Genomic DNA, 17,591 nt, shown 5'->3' with positions numbered 1-17,591 from the left:
ATGAACAGCCGCATTTGCTCTATTTGGTGGGCCATTAAGAGCTGCTTTTTGACTCAGACTGAAATGTGTATGTTGTTATTTTGTGTGTTTCTAACACAAAAACTCTTTTCGAAGTGGTTTGTTAAAATGTCTTTTCTGTAATGCTGGTGGGATTTCCAACCCTGGAGGGTTAACGTCAGTTTCGTATCAGCCTTTGTTGGCTCTGCAAGCTCAATACATCCATATTTGGTTAATGACTCCAGTTTATGTCAACTGAGTTCAAGATGTGCTGAACTGTTTTACCCTGTTGCCATTTTTGACTCTGGCTGCTACATTTCACTGTCAAGAGTCAGTCCATAGCTCTCAATGTTCATCCTGTCTTTATGACATTAATTTAACCACCGAACAGTATCTCAATCATGCAGCACAGTAAATATTTTATTTTGTTTGAATTAAACATTTTAATACATATTCATATATGGGAGCTGAGTGGAATAGACTGGAACAAATGCATTAAATACATTTCAGAAAAATGTTGATTTTATCCAACAGTATCGGCTCAAAACCTTAAGGAGCACAGCATTGACATGCAGCACACCTCACTTCTCATGAAGATGAACGGTAAAGGAATAAACAAGCTTAAATGAAATATTTTCTGCATGATTGTATGTTTTGAACAGCCTCTTGATATTGATGCATATGATTATTACAGGCAATTTGGCTTTGCCTTGAGAGCTCGCCACCCACTGGCTATGCAGGCTGCTTATTATATGGAGGATTATTAGCATGTAACAAAATCTGTAGACCAAGGCTAAGAGGGATGTGTGCCTTTCTGTTGATCTTTCCATATATTGCAGTGTCTTTCTTATTCTAAGGACTGCTCATTACATTAGCACTCTGTCTCTATGTAAATCAATGTTTAATCAGTGTTTGCCACGTGATCAGTTTTATCAGTGTGTGCCACGTGACACACCCAGCATGGCTCTTGTTCTAGCAGCCCGCCTTTCTTCAGGCAAGATGTTGTCATTCTTTTGTCTTTCTTCTGATCAGTACACAAAGACAAATATTTATCCAGAGCAAAAATGACAGCCAGAACTCACTACTGCTGTTTACCATTCTCATTCATCTGCACTTGTCTTCTCGCTGGAGGGGCAGGATAGTTGAATACCAGAAATACAATGGAAATTGCTGTTGGAGGCACTTGCCTGTAGGCATCTGTTGTCTATGTCTTCTCTTCTAGACAAACAGTACTCCTATAGTACAACTGTGTTTTCTAATCCTTGGCTTCCCGGGCCCATCTGTCTGCAGGGCAGCATCTCCAATTTAAACAGCTGCTCTATGAATATTCATGCTTTGTAGTTAAAGGTTCAAATAAATTTGTACTGTGGAACATTGTAGAAATATTGCTGTCATGTTTTTGAGCTTCCATAATAATCTGAGTATCTGCTATTCCCTCTGTAGGCAGTCCGTCATATGATTTATGTGCCTGCATCCATCTTACAGTTTTTGAACTTAGCAGCTGTTGCCGTGTTGTCTGTTTACAGGGAAAGCCTGTGGGAACTCCAGACCCTGGGGCATTCTTCCGTGTCCTGTCTGAAAATGGCGCCTCCTCCATGTTCACAGCACCCACCGCCATCAGAGCCATTCGCCAGCAGGATCCCCATGCTGCAGTTGGGAAAAAGTACCCCCTGTCCAGGTAGATGGCAACACTTTCCCTACAACCAGCACTAAACAAACTGTTGATAGGGCAGTATTTATAATAAATTCAGCACTAGATGAAGGAATACACTTCATGTTGTACCATGGAGAATATTCCTAAAATGACTAGTTGATTAATAGATTGTTAAAATGACCAAAAAGAATTGATTGATCCGTTTGATTCCAGCCTCTCAAAGGTGAAGATTTGCTGCTTTCTTCTGATTGTAATTTGCAAAACAAAGCTAAACAACTTGAGGGATGTTACCATCGGCTGTGGAAACTTGTGATGGCCATTGTTCACTATTTTCTGACATTTTATAGATGATTGATGCAGGAATAATAGTTGGTTTCAGCCCTAATGGTGATTGAAAATCTCAAATGTAAGAGAAGCCCACACACAAGTTTGGCTATTCAAAAACTATTTTTTTCAGTACAGCTATGTGTATGATTTAAAATTTTCTTCAAGACTATGATCCATAACAACTTACTGATACATTGAAATGCAGAAGTAATGTTTCATTATCTGGTTCTTCTGAGGAACTTTGATGTGAGAACAGTGAGCACAACATGTAAAGGCCTTAACCCTCAACTCCAGTTTGTTTGTTGGGCTTTGAAATACCAAGAGTGATGTGTTAAAGCATCTCATGGCTGTCAGTGTTCTGCACAGCCTGGCCAGCCTCTCGTTAGTCTCCGGCCATCTGCTGATGCACAGCTCTTTTCCACCTCCATTGCTCATAGTCTGTACCTCAGTTCGACTCGCTTGGGTATTAAGGATGGATAACAAACAACGGCAGGTTGCTGCAGCCCGCCTGCATTAAATCATACCACATGAGCTTGTTTCCCGGCTCCTGTCTCACTGTTCACGTAAAGGGCTTCTTTAGCTCACAGTTAAAACAAACATTTTTTATGGTATTAGTTTGGCCCCGGGGGGGGGTTCAAATACTTGCTGAGATTATCACAATTGCTAATTGTTTGGTGCAGTGCTGAAAAGCTTGAACCTAAGGGGTGGTAGTGTCAATTCACCACTTTCATTCTGTTCAGCAGTCTGAAAATGCCTCTAAGCACACAATCATAAAGCAATTCAGCGCATGGGTGACCTATGGCCTCAGTGAATCATTCAGTGACTCTGGCATTGTGTGCTGAATTTGTCGATCTTTGGTTGTTCGCTGTGCTGAAGCATAGCACCTTTTAAAATGCTGTTCTTGCAAATGGAGGTTGTTTTCTACAGTATTAATGCCTCAAATATTGGTGGTATTTATCCTCTCAGTTTCAACCCTGTCACAATCAGTCATTTAAGCGACACGCTAGCTCTGTGCACACTTTCTCGTTCTTAATGTGTCTTTTCCCCTTGAAGGAGGAAGGTTGGTGAAAGATAACTGCATTTCCCTTTGGCGCTGAACAATACACGTCACCATGACACAGGGCAGCAATACAAAGGAAGCCATGAAACACGGTTTCATTTTAGTGCAGAGCGGTTCAGTAACTGGTCGATGTTGTCCTTTCAATTTTATAGTCGCAAAAAGACGTTTTATGCCAATAAAACATGGCATTTTGAAACCGAATGTTCAATATTCTCATGGAATTTAAAATGTTTTCATGTATTGAGTGTAGAGGAGCAGTTAATGACAATTTATGTGCCTATGCTTGTCTCTGTGTTGAATTTGCTCCATGAATCATAGGAAAGCATCAAATATCTAGATAATCCAGCCTTTCTTTTAAGAGGGCTTACTTGTATTTGATTTCTTGGTCATGGTAACTCCACCTTGTATTGATTCTGTAGATTGCGTTCAACTCAGCAGGCCAGACTGACGTCTCTAGGCTGTGTGGTGTAGATGCACGTGAAAAATTCATCGTAGCATACTGTTTGTGACAATAACGCAGAATGGATCCAGATCTAGTCGATGCATTTTGCTACTTCATATGGAGATTATGTCGGTATTAATAGTGCTTGTTTTAATTAAAAGTACATAGATGGAAATAGTAAAATCTTTTACAAAACTCTGTTTACTTTACTATCAAACACATCATTTCACGCTAGAGAGGCCTCAAATGATAATTTGATACAACTCAAATACTGTCTGCAGTTTATTGACACTATGATACATTTACTCCCTCCATTGCCAGTTTAAGTGTAATAGCCCTGGACCCTCATCAGTGTGCTTGAACTACATTACTTGTCAGCATGGATGTGAAAACTACTTTGAGAGTCTGGCTGCAGGGCCGTCTAAAGCTGTGATGGCAGCAGTGCTCTGCAAAAATGTAGCATGACAAAAGGGGCAGACACTCTGTCAGTAGTGTCTTAAAGATGGGAGAACGAACTCAATGCTGGAAGCCTCCCGCATAAATGAGTGACAAAATGCATGACTCCAGTCTGTAGTGCTTTTTGGTGCACCGTAAAGCCTGGTGCTGTTAAAGGTGGTGATGTTTGTACCTTGCTTGCCTTTCATTTAAATATACTCCTGAGAATATACCGCTAGTCTGCTTGTCCCATGTTGTGGATGCATTTTCATGTTGCACAGTTGCAGCTCTTAACACCAACACACACACACACACACAAGAAGTCATGCTCAGACATTTTGGCTCACACACTAGTTTTGGGGATTTTATGTCCATCTGTGTGGAACATATCACTGCCAACATCTTCAGCTGTATTCTCATTTGTTTAAATCAGTGTCTCTCTTTTATCCCCACAAGTTTGTCACACTGACGTCACAGAGTTGAGCACATTACCAATATGAAGACTTCGTACACAAAAGGCCTTCACATGGATAACCTTAACCACCAAGAACATGTTGTTTTCTGCTTTATTAGCCTCATACTATAAAGATTACTATGGCCTTATCTTTGCAAACTAGAATAGAAATAGTTGTTATTGATTAACCTGCTGTGGGTCTTGATAGAGTGCAGCAGGAATGACTCCTAAAACACTGAAATGAGTTAGCTCTGTCGCACTTCTGGTTCTCTCATCTCAAAGTCAATAGGTTTTTTTGAATAGGTTTTTGGTTAGATGCCTGAAATAAGGTCTGTGGTTAAGAAAAGCTTAAGAGATTTACATGCTTTGTTTGATGACATAAAATACTTAAGTAAATATGCCACTTGTGTCTTGAAAAAGGCTGTTGCCAACAGGTGGCTAAATGAGACTACGGATGTTGTCTGGGACTTTAACGCCATCGAGCCAGACATGGAAATTCATCCACACGTTAATCCATTGCAGTCTTGCTGTGTTTATACTTCTACTCTTGCAAACTATTCTAACTCAAACTTGACAACTTGTTGATTTATCAGTTTATTGTAAAGTGTGTGTAGTACAGTGTGTTAGGAAGCGTAGTGGTGGTGACGTTGAAGTCGTGTGACTGTGGTGTAATTCGTTTATATTAAGATAAGATAAGACTTTATTAATCTCACACTGGAGAAATTTACTGTTACAGAAGCTCTGTAGCAGTAGCGCTCCCTCCTGCACTGAGGGTGCAGCCACTGAAGGAGCTGCTCAGCTCCTCTACAGTCCGGTGCAGTGGTATCCTCAAGTACCCACTGGCCTTTTGTCGGTAGAACCAGGGTGATACTAACTTCTGGATTAGCCTACAAAAATCGGTCTCCTGCAGCGCTCTTGTTGGACGGTGTTTGTGTTGAGACACAATATTTGCTTCAGATCACATTTTCCATCATTGTGTCTTACCAACACCAACAACCTCGAGTGGATCTGAGGGTAAACTTAGCTGGTGGTACATTTGTTGGTCTAATTGTAGAACAATTCAATATTTGTTTGTCCTTATACTGTATGCATAGGGACATGTTTATTTTGAAACAAATGTTGCTTGATTCATAGTTAATTATTTTCCTACATTCAATCAGTAGACATGAAATTTTTGGCAGTGAAGTAAATACGTAAGATAAACAAGGCATTATCATTTGACACAAGGTTAGGGAAAAACAAACAAGCTGCTGAGATGTGGAAAAAAACATTGTGGCTTTATGCCATGTAGGTATAATATGAAATTACTCCCACATTGCCATAATTAAGGTTTTATATATTGTCCTTGATTTGCTTTTAAGAAACAATTTAGAAAGCTGAGCTTTTCTTACAGTCCTTTTCTTCCTGAAAACAGAAGACGGATGTTTACTCTGGCTGTTGCCGACTCAGTGCACAGTCCTTGATCTTGGCCCACAGCCAAACCATCGCCCTCCCACCACCACTTCTGAGGTCGCACTGTCTGCAAGAATCCTCCAAACTTGTACTTCCATTGAGCTCCTTCGAAAGCCTGAAAACCACAGTGAATCTGAATTGTCCTTGGATAAGTGGAAGCATGGTAGTGGGAGTGTAATGCTGTTTAGGTGGAACATAAGGTCACTGCTGGGTCAGTGAGTCAATCATTCATTTATTCCACATGCTATGTAGCTCAGTATCTGATGGCAGAATGATGTACATTGTTAATCCAGAGGCTTCAGTATGGTCCTTGATGTACTTTTTTATATTTGATACACTGTAGGAATTTCATTAAAGCTGTTATCATGAGTCAAATAACCATAATGTTCTTGATCAACACAAATGCAAGGTTGGTGCCAAATTGTCATGTCAGTAAACAAAGTCATAATGCATATAAACACTTAATTGAAATGTGTACATATTAATCAAATGGAAGCGAACATACACAGCAATCAGTTTTAAATTATGTGTTGATTGGGGTGGTCAGCTTATCTATAAACAAAACAGTCATCACTTATCAATAATGTTTTTCTCTATGACTATAAATGATAATGCCTGTTACATACTGATTGTGACGTTATATTACGCAATGTTACCTCCAGTATGTCAACGCTAAAGATAACTGTTACCCATTAGCCCATTATTACTTGATGTATCCTCTTTTATCTTTTATGAAATAACAAACCAATCAAGACTGGACATCAAAGGAAAATTTTAATCAGATTTAAAACTAATCTACAGGTGCTTGATCCTAAAATCCCCCCCTTCCATTTTCGGAGGGTAGTGTTGTGTGGGTACTGAGAGGCTCTCTTGCATCCTTCCACATCCCGGTCTTGATCAACAACAGCAGCATGTTTTGGCTGTTGTTGAGCTTACTGACATGAATTCTCTGTTTTTGTGGCCCATTGTCCACAATCACAGTGTGAGTGAAACACCACAGAAGCCAGACTACATAATATTCCCGAGACCAAGGAACAATCAGCAATCGAGCAGTGCTCGAAAAAGAGAATGAAATATTGCCTGTGGCGAGAGAGCGGGAGAAGAAAAGATAGTATTCAGTGGGGAGAGAGTGACATGACGAAAATGTTTTTGCCTGTTACAGAAGATAGGATGTGACTTCAAGTTTGATTGGACTTGGAAGGTCATTTTGCCATTGTGGAGGGTTGAGAGTGATGAGTAATGACCAGCAGTCATTTGTGGGAAAATGTAGCAATCGAACTAGCATCCATGGCTGCCCTGTGGCCTAGACTTATAGGGGTTACAGATCTCTCCACAGCCATGTTGTGAGCAGCCAGCAGTGTTGTGAATTAGATATGAGCAGCCGTGGGCAGCCGTCAGAGGAAGTTTGGGAGAGAATGATGTTGGAGAAATGAGGGAGGCTGAAGATAGAAACTGCAGTGATTTGGGTCACTTGCAGGGCATGGAGGGAGGGTTTCATGAAGCCAGCGTGTAGCAGTTGTCCAAACTTGAAGGAAACTAAAACTTGAACAAGGAGGGACTTGTAGTGGAGGGACTTCGATATGCTCAGATGTCCTTGCAAGAGTTTGTCGTCTCTAGGCACTCCATGACTCAGGGTCTCTTCCACACTGGGGAAAAGAACAGCCTAGTCTTTCCAAGACTGTATTTCCTGGAAGACATCCAACTTGAAAATGCCTTTGAGATGAATCAAAATGCAAGATTCAGATGGAAGGAAAAAGTGGAATTAAATGTTTTCTGCCTTGACATTTAAAGGAAATGGCTAAGTACTGAGCTCTGGGGGACTCCAGTGAAGGCGATTCTTAACACTAACAAGGATTCACCTCTATTGACCTGATAAATGTGACTGTAAGGAGGCAAACCTCAAAGGCGGGGCGCAAAGATCCTTTAGTCAGCAAAGGTGACAAGATCTATAGACATTGTTGGAGGCAGTGGAAAGGGTGCCTCAGTCGGAGCCAGGAGTGCAGGGAAAATGAAGTGGAGGGTGCTGTCTTGAAGGCAAACTGGTTGTGATCCAAACATATTTTCCCTTTAAGACATATTGCATAAGTCACAGTCAAGAGTATCAAGAGGTTATCAGCCATAGTTTATAGTAGGTCTGACAGTTCGCAATTGATATGAATTTTTTCATAACACAAGTGTTTCAATTTGCAAAACACACAAAGCGAGGAGGTAAATCACCAGCTCACAAGCTGCACAGTTTTGAGGATCTCTCATTTAATAGAAATAAGTGAAGTATATATAATTAGCACGCTTAAAAATACAGATGGCAAAAATCCATCGTGGCTCCACACTAAATTGCTCGAATTTGTTGCAGGCCCTTTGAGACAAATTCTGATAAGTAGTGCATTACTGTTAAGTCTGTACATCCCATTTTTTGTCTTAAAGACTGGTTTGAGCATCTGGACACTCACACTCAAAAAATAAAACAAAAAGTATATTTTGCTGTTGCATAGATGTTGTGTTATTGTCGCCATTCCTGTGAGAGAGTATATGTCATGTTTCCTCAAGATGATTGACAGATGCGCTCTGTGTCCTTGCAGGATGCGGTCTTTATTCCTTGCAGGAGAGCGTTGTGATGTGGAGACTTTGGAGTGGGCAAAGAAGAGCTTTGGGGTTCCTGTCCTGGATCACTGGTGGCAGACTGGTAGGAAGGTTTCTGCTTTCTAAACACAGAAATCAGAAAGAGAGATCTGAGTCAGAGAACCATGATTTTTACCTTGTTGATGCACTGCATTTGAAGCTGCACTGGCAAACATTTCGATATAAATCAAAAAATGTATTGCACCTGTCTTATCTGACTTAATACATTTTCACGCTTAGCCCACATTGGACAGGAAGTAGGAGAGACTTGACAATCCAATGCAAAGTGGCTCCTGCCTCTTTTGTCTCTTGCATCACGTAACAGCTCAGCGAGCATGCAGAATGTGCAGTTCATAGACTTAATGTCACAGGATTTCTGGTGGTTGAAGTAAAAATTGTTCAACCATTTGTCCCCGACCATATGCTGTGTGTGAAGCTGCCTTGCAGTGCACTTTTAATTATATCAGTTTAGTAGCTTGAGAACCTCTATGATTTTAAACTTTAGGGATTACGTTCTTCTGATATAGATACTCGAGGACCTGAAGTACTTTATTAGCATGACCTGTGTATGATGTTTCAACTTGATCTTTAAGACTCAGTCTTGTGTTAAGCTTATCAGAGTGAGAAGACTATAAATGTGTTCTTTACTGTATTTTATTAGCCCGTTGACATTAGCTTTGCCTTGAGAAGAGACCTAACTCTTGGAGATCACTATTCCCTGAAAGCCTGTTAAAGCACATTTTATCATACTTCCCTCTTTGATTAATGTTTTTTATGTAGACCAGGGGGTTGAGCCACTTCCAGTGAGGTAATTATGACATTTCCAATTGAATTTCTCAGCTTCTCTTGGAACTGATCATCACATAATGTGATGTGTCATTATTGGCACCAGTTATTTGAATCCCAATCATAATTAGGAGGAAAGACATAATTCTTTTGTGTTGAAATGTTTACGTTTTTTGAGTATATACATGCAATAAGGCTGATATCTGTGTCATGCAACTCCTCATCAGTATATTGTCTATTACCACCTAATACCCAGTAGGACAAGCTACTATAGATCTTGTAGCCATAGACAGGTGAGAAAACTCCCAAGGAACATTTCTTCATCCGGTCACATTCCTGGGCTACATTTAAACAATGGGTTTGATTGGCATTGCCTTTCATGAGTTCACTAATGTTCAATTGACTTTGCACCCATTTGAGACACTGAGTGACTGCCGGATATGTGAGGACTAAGCTGTGTGCTTAGCAACGAGATAAAGGAAAGAAAACAATCATGGGAACCTTGTCCATCAGTTCAGGAGTGGAAATTGAAAAATAGCTTTCCCACTGAAGCATGCATTCAGTCAGGCAACTTGATAATGAGTGTTTACCCTCTTATTCCTAACTTAGAGTCCAAAATATACAAAACGGGACCTAACCAGCTGCATGTGAATTCTGTCGAATTTTCGCTTTAACAAGATTACAATAAGTTCTGGTTAATCAGCCTTGTTGCAGATGCCTTGGGTTCATTAACATAGACGATATCTCAGTGCCACATTGCACCAATGCACTTTAAATTAATGTCATGCTCACAGAGGGTGAGTCATGGCCATCATTTAAAGGCCTGCTAGGTTATGCCCCTTAACTCGCAGTCCAATGTTGGTACATTAGACAAGGAAGAGTGAGTTTGCATTTTCTGTTAAAGTGTGTCATCTCCCTTTTCTCCATTTACAACCGCCCTGTTATACAACATGGCTGTTGTGGGTGTCGATGATAACATGTCATCTGAATCTTGAGTTCTCTGCATTCCCTTCATTGTTCCCAGGCCTGCCTTGTCATGGTTGTTGAATGGATAAGACACTGTTAGCCTTTTGGATGGGGGGCTTGAATTCAGGCAGTGTGCCACCATGCTAATGTCGTGCCCCGCCTTTGATTGCCGTCCTCCCCAAGTTCTAGTCAACAATGATAAATATGTCAGCGACAGTGAAAGAGCACAATTGGATATCTCTTTGTTTTGTAATATCCTGCCTGTGCAAATGGAGGATCGATGCTGGACAAGACGACAGCTCTGTGTTAAATATGGAATCAATAGTGTTGTTGGACTGTTGGAAAGCCATCGACCTTGAGTTTGTACAGGCAGCACACTCTGATCTGAACGCAGATTAGCCCAATCGGCTGATTGGTCTGTCTGAGCTCAATGGTGAAAGTGTGAGAAGCTCAATACTGCAATTCTGCAGAAATATGATTAATCAATTCAGGCTCTTGCAATCAAGTGGCTAATCCAGCTGTAGGCTTGTCACATATGTGCTGCATTCCATTTCAAAGCCGAACCCCTAAAGGGGACGGACATTCCAGCTAAGCCTGTCAAAATTCTGTCAATGTTAGCCCTTGACACACACATAATTACCAGTCATTTACCTCAAATAGCCCTTAATGGTAAACATGATCTATATGATCAGAAACAAAACAAAAAAGAACACTTCAGTATGTATATGATGGAAGCCAGGAATGGACTCCAAGGTTCTTTTCAGTAGTTTGGAAATGTACCACTTTGTCTGTAATCTTGAGAACAACACCCCAGTAAAGTTAGCCATTTTTGCTTTTATGAGACAGAAGACAGAGTTTCTGTATTTGTGAGGCTAGACTGTCTCATCAATTGTGGAGGTGTGGGTTCAGGCTGGTCTGTGGGTTTACCGATGATCACACCCTCCTGAGTGGTGACCATCCAGCCCCTGAATTGGGACACAGCTATGTACACTGTGGCCTGTGCTTAGCAGTGGGCTCATAGAAAGTGAAAATCAATTTGCAGCAGTGCTATAATGGCAGTGAATTCCCTCTCTGTGGTATTTTCATGCTCAGTTTAAATATCTGCGCTCTGATCTTTTATTACATAAGGCTTTTGGATGAGCATTTACTGTTCATATGAGCTGTGGGGGAGTTGAAGGGTTTAGAATAGGCAGCAATGCACACAGGCAAACACAAGATTATGACATTTGCAAGCCTTTTGGTGCTGTGTGATTTATTTGTTTACTCTGCTTTGCAGAATGCATCCCATGCTCTTTACCTGTACCTCCATCTTTGATTGTGTCTGACCAGCAGTGCAGACTTTATTAACACTTTCTTTAGCTTGGATGTGTGGAACAGAGCTGCTGATTCCCATCTTTCTCTGTTCAGGATCAGTGTTTGTGAGCCAACATTTCTTTCACTTGAACACGGGGGTGTTTGTTTCTCAGTTAAGTTTGAATCTCACTTCCTTTCTCCCTCACAGACACACATGCGCACCAAAACAAAATCCTGTCACACTTCGTGGCTATCCCAGCTAGGTGATTTATTGAGTTTGGAGAAAAACCTCTGCCGTCCTCTTGATTTCTGTCTAGATGTGTAAATCCCATTGGATTTTTCACCCCCTGCTAAACTCAATAACTGGCAGCTGGCAGCCAACGCTGCAGTCCAAATGTGTTCTCCACTTTTTCACGGTAGAATGGGTCACTCCTGGTCTCACTTGCTTTCTCTTTGTATGTCTGAGGCAGCTTGATTTCAAATGCGTGAGTGAAAGAGACTCCTACCATGTTATACATATTCATTAAATCATCATTAGTTTGTCATTTCTGTAGGAACAAAGCAACTTTTCAGAGTTTTATTTTTCTGGAGCAGTCTGAGCTCACCTGTTTTCCAGCAACACTTTTTCCACATCCACATCATTGCATCACTCGTTGTCAGCTGCCGTTATTTTATCTTTGTTAACAATTTCCCAGAAAAGACTAAAACCGACAATTAATTTATCATACTGACGAGTATTGCTGCAGCTTTATGTAGCTTACGCATGTGTGCAACAACAAAAATAGGTGTAATATATTGTTTCATTCTTCACCACGGGCCACAAACCTGCTTATTGTGAGGATAGATTAATTGCTGGTTTTAGTTTCTTCAGGAGAATTGTTAGTGATGAAAATATAAATGAATGCCAGCCTTTAAGTGTCTTGCTCAAGCACACCTTTGCTGTCACAAACCTATGGACTTCTTCCAAAAACCTCATGCATGTGATTATATAATGCCGCGCATAAAAGAAGTTTAGATTTATCAATATTTTTTTTATTGACACACAAGTATCAAATGGCAGTAAAAGATGAAAATCTGTGTTTATGCAGTTTCCTTCTGCCTGTACTGAGTTCACGAGTCGCTTGCTTTGGTAGTCACGGTGCACACTTCGGCGGTCTCTCTGGAGACGGAACATCGATCAAGCAACTTTTAGCAATGTCTGTCCCAAGACAACCCTCCTTCATCTCCCCCTCCTGCAAAAGAGAAGCAACTCGGTCAATGGCAAGTTAAACATTCAAGGCTCGTTTACTCATCACAGAATGGGGGGACAGACTCCTCCTAAAGAAACTCATTATAATCTGAACACCTGAAAACCAGAGTTTTTCCTCTGGCTTCCAGCTCAGAATCAACAATTTTTCAAACTCGTGGCAGTCGTCTTAAGTTGCTCTCTCGCGCATTTGGTTTTCATCTATAAATATTGATAAATCTGTACTTCTGCTTGTACGGGGCTTTGCCCTTTGTGGTTGCGAGATAGAAATTGAACAAAATCAATCGCCAGTGCAGTTGCTCATAAATCTCTCCAGCTGCACGCTTGTAATCCTGGAATGTGAGATTCAGCAGCCGAAAGCTGAACTCGATGGTGAGAAAACAACCACCATGAGCAATGAGGAGAACAGTAGGCGAACAGAGTGGCACACATTTTTGAAGCAGAGTAATGTGAGTTCCTTTAGGGCAGGCATCTCAAACCGGTTCCATAAAGGGCCGCGTGGATGCAGGTTTTCATTCCAACCCAGGAGGAGCACATCAGGCCAACCAATCAACATCAAGGGATCACTTAGTTATCAGCGGAAGACTGAGATCAGCTGATTAATTGATTCTAGCCTGGTGTGTTCCTCCTTGGTTGGAATGAAAACGTGCAGCCATGCGGCCCTTTATGGAACCGGTTTGTGATGCCTGCTTTAGGGTTTTGGGTAACAGGTTAGCAACATATTACATCCCTGATGATATAGCTGTATACAATATAGATTTTTAATGTTATTTAGTTTTGCAAGGCCATTTCAATTATATTGTCTTGTATTGTTGGAAGGATTGAAAAGAAGTCCTTGGAGATGTAGTTCAGTGGACCAGAGTTGCTCCTTTAGCTATTACAATTCTCAGTTGGCAAGCTATAGTATGTGTCATTGACAGCTGAAAAACATGCAGTTCATCTGAATTCACTTTAAGTGGAAGGTTCCTAAATTAATAATAAATGAAATAAAATATTTGTCACTTGATTTTATTTGAACCCCTACCCTAGGCGCCTGTCTCTGACAGACTTTTGAAGCGTATTCTCCAACTCCTCGGTGTAAAGCTGCTGTATCATCACTGCACAATTCTTTGTTTATCAAACAGAGTGTGTGTTTTCCAGCTCCTGTTATAAGATGCATCTTTGACATCAGCTCCCAAGGCTGGTAAAAGTTCATCAACTGTGTCGGGAGCATGGGCTGAAAAGATTAAAAACGGCTCAGAGTTTGGTTTGTATCATTTTTTCCCATCCATCCTCTGGGGGCTTTCCTTACCTCGCAGCCAACTGTGTATCACTGCTGACTGGTAAACAGTCATATAACACAAAGAGCCAACAGCACTCTCAGCAGAGCTGTCCTCAGATCTGCACAAGGCCCTGGTTGGAGAAATAAAAGAAAGTCAGCTGACACAAAACAGTTTGCCATGATGGTGCAATGGAGAGAGACCTAAACGAGAGAATAGGTCACGGGTTGAAGCATGTCTCAGTTACTCAGATTTAAAAAGATATTGCCAGCAGGCCTGGATATCAGGGGGGTTCTGTAAAATACATATCCACAGACAAATAGTTTTTCCACACTTGTCAAACATACATTTTTCTCAGTGATTGCATGCTATATCAAATCTGAAATTCTTTGCTGGAAATTTTTAATTGTGCTAACAAGCTCACAGACAAGAATCTCACTAATTTGACCAATTTAGCTCGATGATTAGTTTTTGCTCTGAATCGCTTGGCTGGTGCAGGCGAGATTAGTTTCCTGATACAGAGTGGAAGTGATTGGTGTGCTCGTTATTCCCATGTGCAGTGGACTCAATCATTTCTCAGCCTCCCGCTGTCATCTGATGTGCTGATTCATCCTGTCCCATCAAGCCAGACATTACACCACGCTGCTTTTTATTTCACCTGCGCTTCTTCCTCAGTCTCTCCCTTTTAGCTTTGTTATCATTATATTCTCTGTGTTTATATGCTTCTTTCACATGCACACAGACCTACACATGAATTAACACCGCCTACTAATCTCACACTCACCCAGGACCGACATGCGTGCACAGTCTGTCACCTTTGAGCCACCTGAAGCCACCGGCAGCCCAGCTCACCTCCCCTTATGTGCATATGAGAAAATGTCTGCCATTTTGAAGCGAGATAATAATCTGAGCGCTATTTTAAGACCCAAGTGCCATTGGCAGGGGGTGGAGGGGGGTGATGATGAAGGTTGCTGATGTCACTGGTGTTGCCTGGCAACAAATGTGTGTTTCCAGTTGGCAGGGTTTGGCTGCCTCACCAGTGAGTGCTGGTGGACGGGCTTAGAGTAGTGTTTTAGGTGTTCGTGTCTCTCTCTGTTTGTCTTTGTTTCTCTGACTCTGTCAGACAGACAGCAGATGCCTTTGTACACAGAATGGAATTATCTTTAAAAAGTGACCTGGACCTTCTCAAAGCACCTGTCTTGTCAAATAAACTGTAGAACTGACAATTTCTCTCCCTGGCCTTTGCCAAATGCAGTGCTGGCACTGGATTGTTTTCCACACATCCTCCTCCTGAAGTCAGAGCCTCAGACGGTCTGTGAAAGGCAGTTTTACAGCCTCCTTGAAAACACCACCCTCTCACTGAAGAAAAACAGGCTTTTAACAGGCCAGCATTCACTCAGTCAGCACACAGTCAACAATACATTGGATCAGGGGTTAAGAACTCTTAACCTGAAAGCCGTAAACTCAGCAGGAATATTTACAGGACTGTAACCTCTGCAGTGTTGATTTAAATCTGAATGTACCCTCTCCTGCAGGATGTCTCTTCATAAGAAGCTTCTCAGTGGTCAAGATATTAACCCTGCCATGCCTGAGAAGATAATCCAGAAGAATGATTGATTAAGAGAACTAGGTTTTGCATTGACAGGACATCCCTATTATGAATTTAACAGCAAATAATCCAGATTTTATTTATTACTTGCACTCTGGCAGTGATGATTGGATTCAGATTTTTTTAGAACCAGCTCACAAAGAAAATCTATTAATAAAGAAGGGCAAAAAATGAAAGTTGTTAATGAACAAACTTGCTGCCATTTGATTCACATAAAACTGATCTTCAGCCTGAGAAAGAAACAGTTAAGCAAACTTAAGCTGCATTTTTAATTGTAGTAGTAGTAAATTGCACTACATGGTCAAAAATATGTGGACACCCTTGCATACAGTGATACTCAAGACAATAGATTGCTTCCAACTTTGTGGCAGTAGTTTGTGAAAGGCTCTTTTCATGACATTGCCACCATCTGCAAAGTTTTTGGTTCTTCCAGTTCAGTGTGGATAAACTTGACTGGCAGGGCCCTGATCTCAACCGCCAAGGTCAAGCCAAGTCTTATCACCCAACATCAGAGGTCAACCTCAGTCACGTTATAGTGGCTACAAATCTTGTAGGAAACCTTCCCAGAAGAATGGAAGCTGATGTAATAACAGATTAAAGCCCATACCTTTGTTAGGCAGTGTTGAGCAATCACATATGGGCGTAATGTTCGGCTGTGGAGATACTTCCAGTGTCCAATAATTGACTTAAAACTTGGTGTTCATTAAATGTACATGGTGTATATTAGGGACATGTGGATGTTGAGTTGTTTTTAATCATGTAAGATTACAACAGGTTTAATAACTTTGTGTCTTGCAGCAGGAAAGTTAAGTTTTATACCGTTCAGTTTAGTAGCCATCTCATGGTTCCCCATTAAGTTACATTATTGGCCTTCTGTGGGAAACATGTGGACACCCTTTCATTTCAAATGACATTTCAGCCTAATTCCTATGGTGTATATTTGCTCACATGCATAAACTAGAATTGTAATAAGAGCCCTCCAACTTTCCCCCCTGACCTTATTTGTATTCTTTCCCACCACTTTTCTCCACATAGACCGGTCCCACAGCTTCTTTTTTTAAAAACAAATCAGAATACATTTCATTTCAGTAAGATTGTGCCTGAGTCATTTCACCCCCGTGCTCTGTTGCCCACCGTTGGGAGATGTGTGGGAGCCTTTGGCTTTGTGCTTCGTGTCATTCAACACCAAGCACCAAAAAGCTGCTGCCGCTCACTTGGTCTCATTGCATTGCTGCAGAGACAGTAGCGCAGATGCCGTTGCTCCTGTAATTACATCTCTGAGAGCCGAGGTGCCATGTCTGTGTTACCTCGTTGTTTACTGGGGGCCGCTGTCATCAGCTCTCCAACCTGGGAATTCGTCTGGCATTCATTCCAAGCCATTGTAGCATTTGTCTGCTGAGGTTTCTCAGGCACAAGACGGGGGTCTTTCATTAGCAAGTTAAGTAGTGAATTTGTATGCATAAACTCAGCTCTGAGCAAATGAGCCGAGCTGTCTGAAAAGTGATAAGGGAGGCAATGTTTTTAGCTGATGGAATAAAATTGAAAAGTCCGAGCTGTAAATGGGAGAGCGCGTTGGATGTGTGTGCATGTGTGTGCGCATGTTATACGCGATTGCTCATGCTTTCATGTCTGTCTTTGGTGGACGACATGACCAACCGTTTGCGGTTGCTGCAACCTTCTCTGATTCTCAACTCATTTTTACCTTCTCTCGTCATTATCCTTTATTTTTAACATTGAGCTCTATCAGAAAGGCTTGGCCAGCCAGCCTTTTGGTTTCTTCTTGTATTTGGTACCTCAGCAGGCAGCCATTGATGGTGTTAGTCTGAGCTGTTCTAAGTTACACTGTTTAACACTCCTACCAGAACTAATCCCACAGGTTTGTAGTGACATTTGGTCGTCACTCATTCCCAAATGATCCAAATTCTCTCACAAAAAGTGGGAAACATAACACAACACCATGCTCACCTGTGTTAAAGGCATAGTTACAGTATT

At 41.3% G+C, this 17,591-nt stretch overlaps 1 protein-coding gene across 1 annotated transcript in view; it reads left to right on the top strand.

Moving 5' to 3' along the window:
- The window catches only part of acss3 (acyl-CoA synthetase short chain family member 3), a 39,354-nt gene that overhangs the window by 8,561 nt on the left and 13,202 nt on the right, over positions 1–17,591 (top strand). Inside the window, exons 8-9 of the mRNA XM_041963938.1 lie at positions 1,524–1,675; positions 8,401–8,504. Of these exons, the coding sequence (XP_041819872.1) occupies positions 1,524–1,675; positions 8,401–8,504 (256 nt within the window). The remainder of the gene's footprint in view (positions 1–1,523; positions 1,676–8,400; positions 8,505–17,591) is intronic.

This window comes from Chelmon rostratus, chromosome 22, assembly GCF_017976325.1.
Source record: "Chelmon rostratus isolate fCheRos1 chromosome 22, fCheRos1.pri, whole genome shotgun sequence".
Lineage (NCBI taxonomy): Eukaryota > Metazoa > Chordata > Actinopteri > Chaetodontiformes > Chaetodontidae > Chelmon > Chelmon rostratus.
Note: the sequence above shows the minus strand (reverse complement) of the source record. Positions and strands in the feature narration are given on the sequence as shown.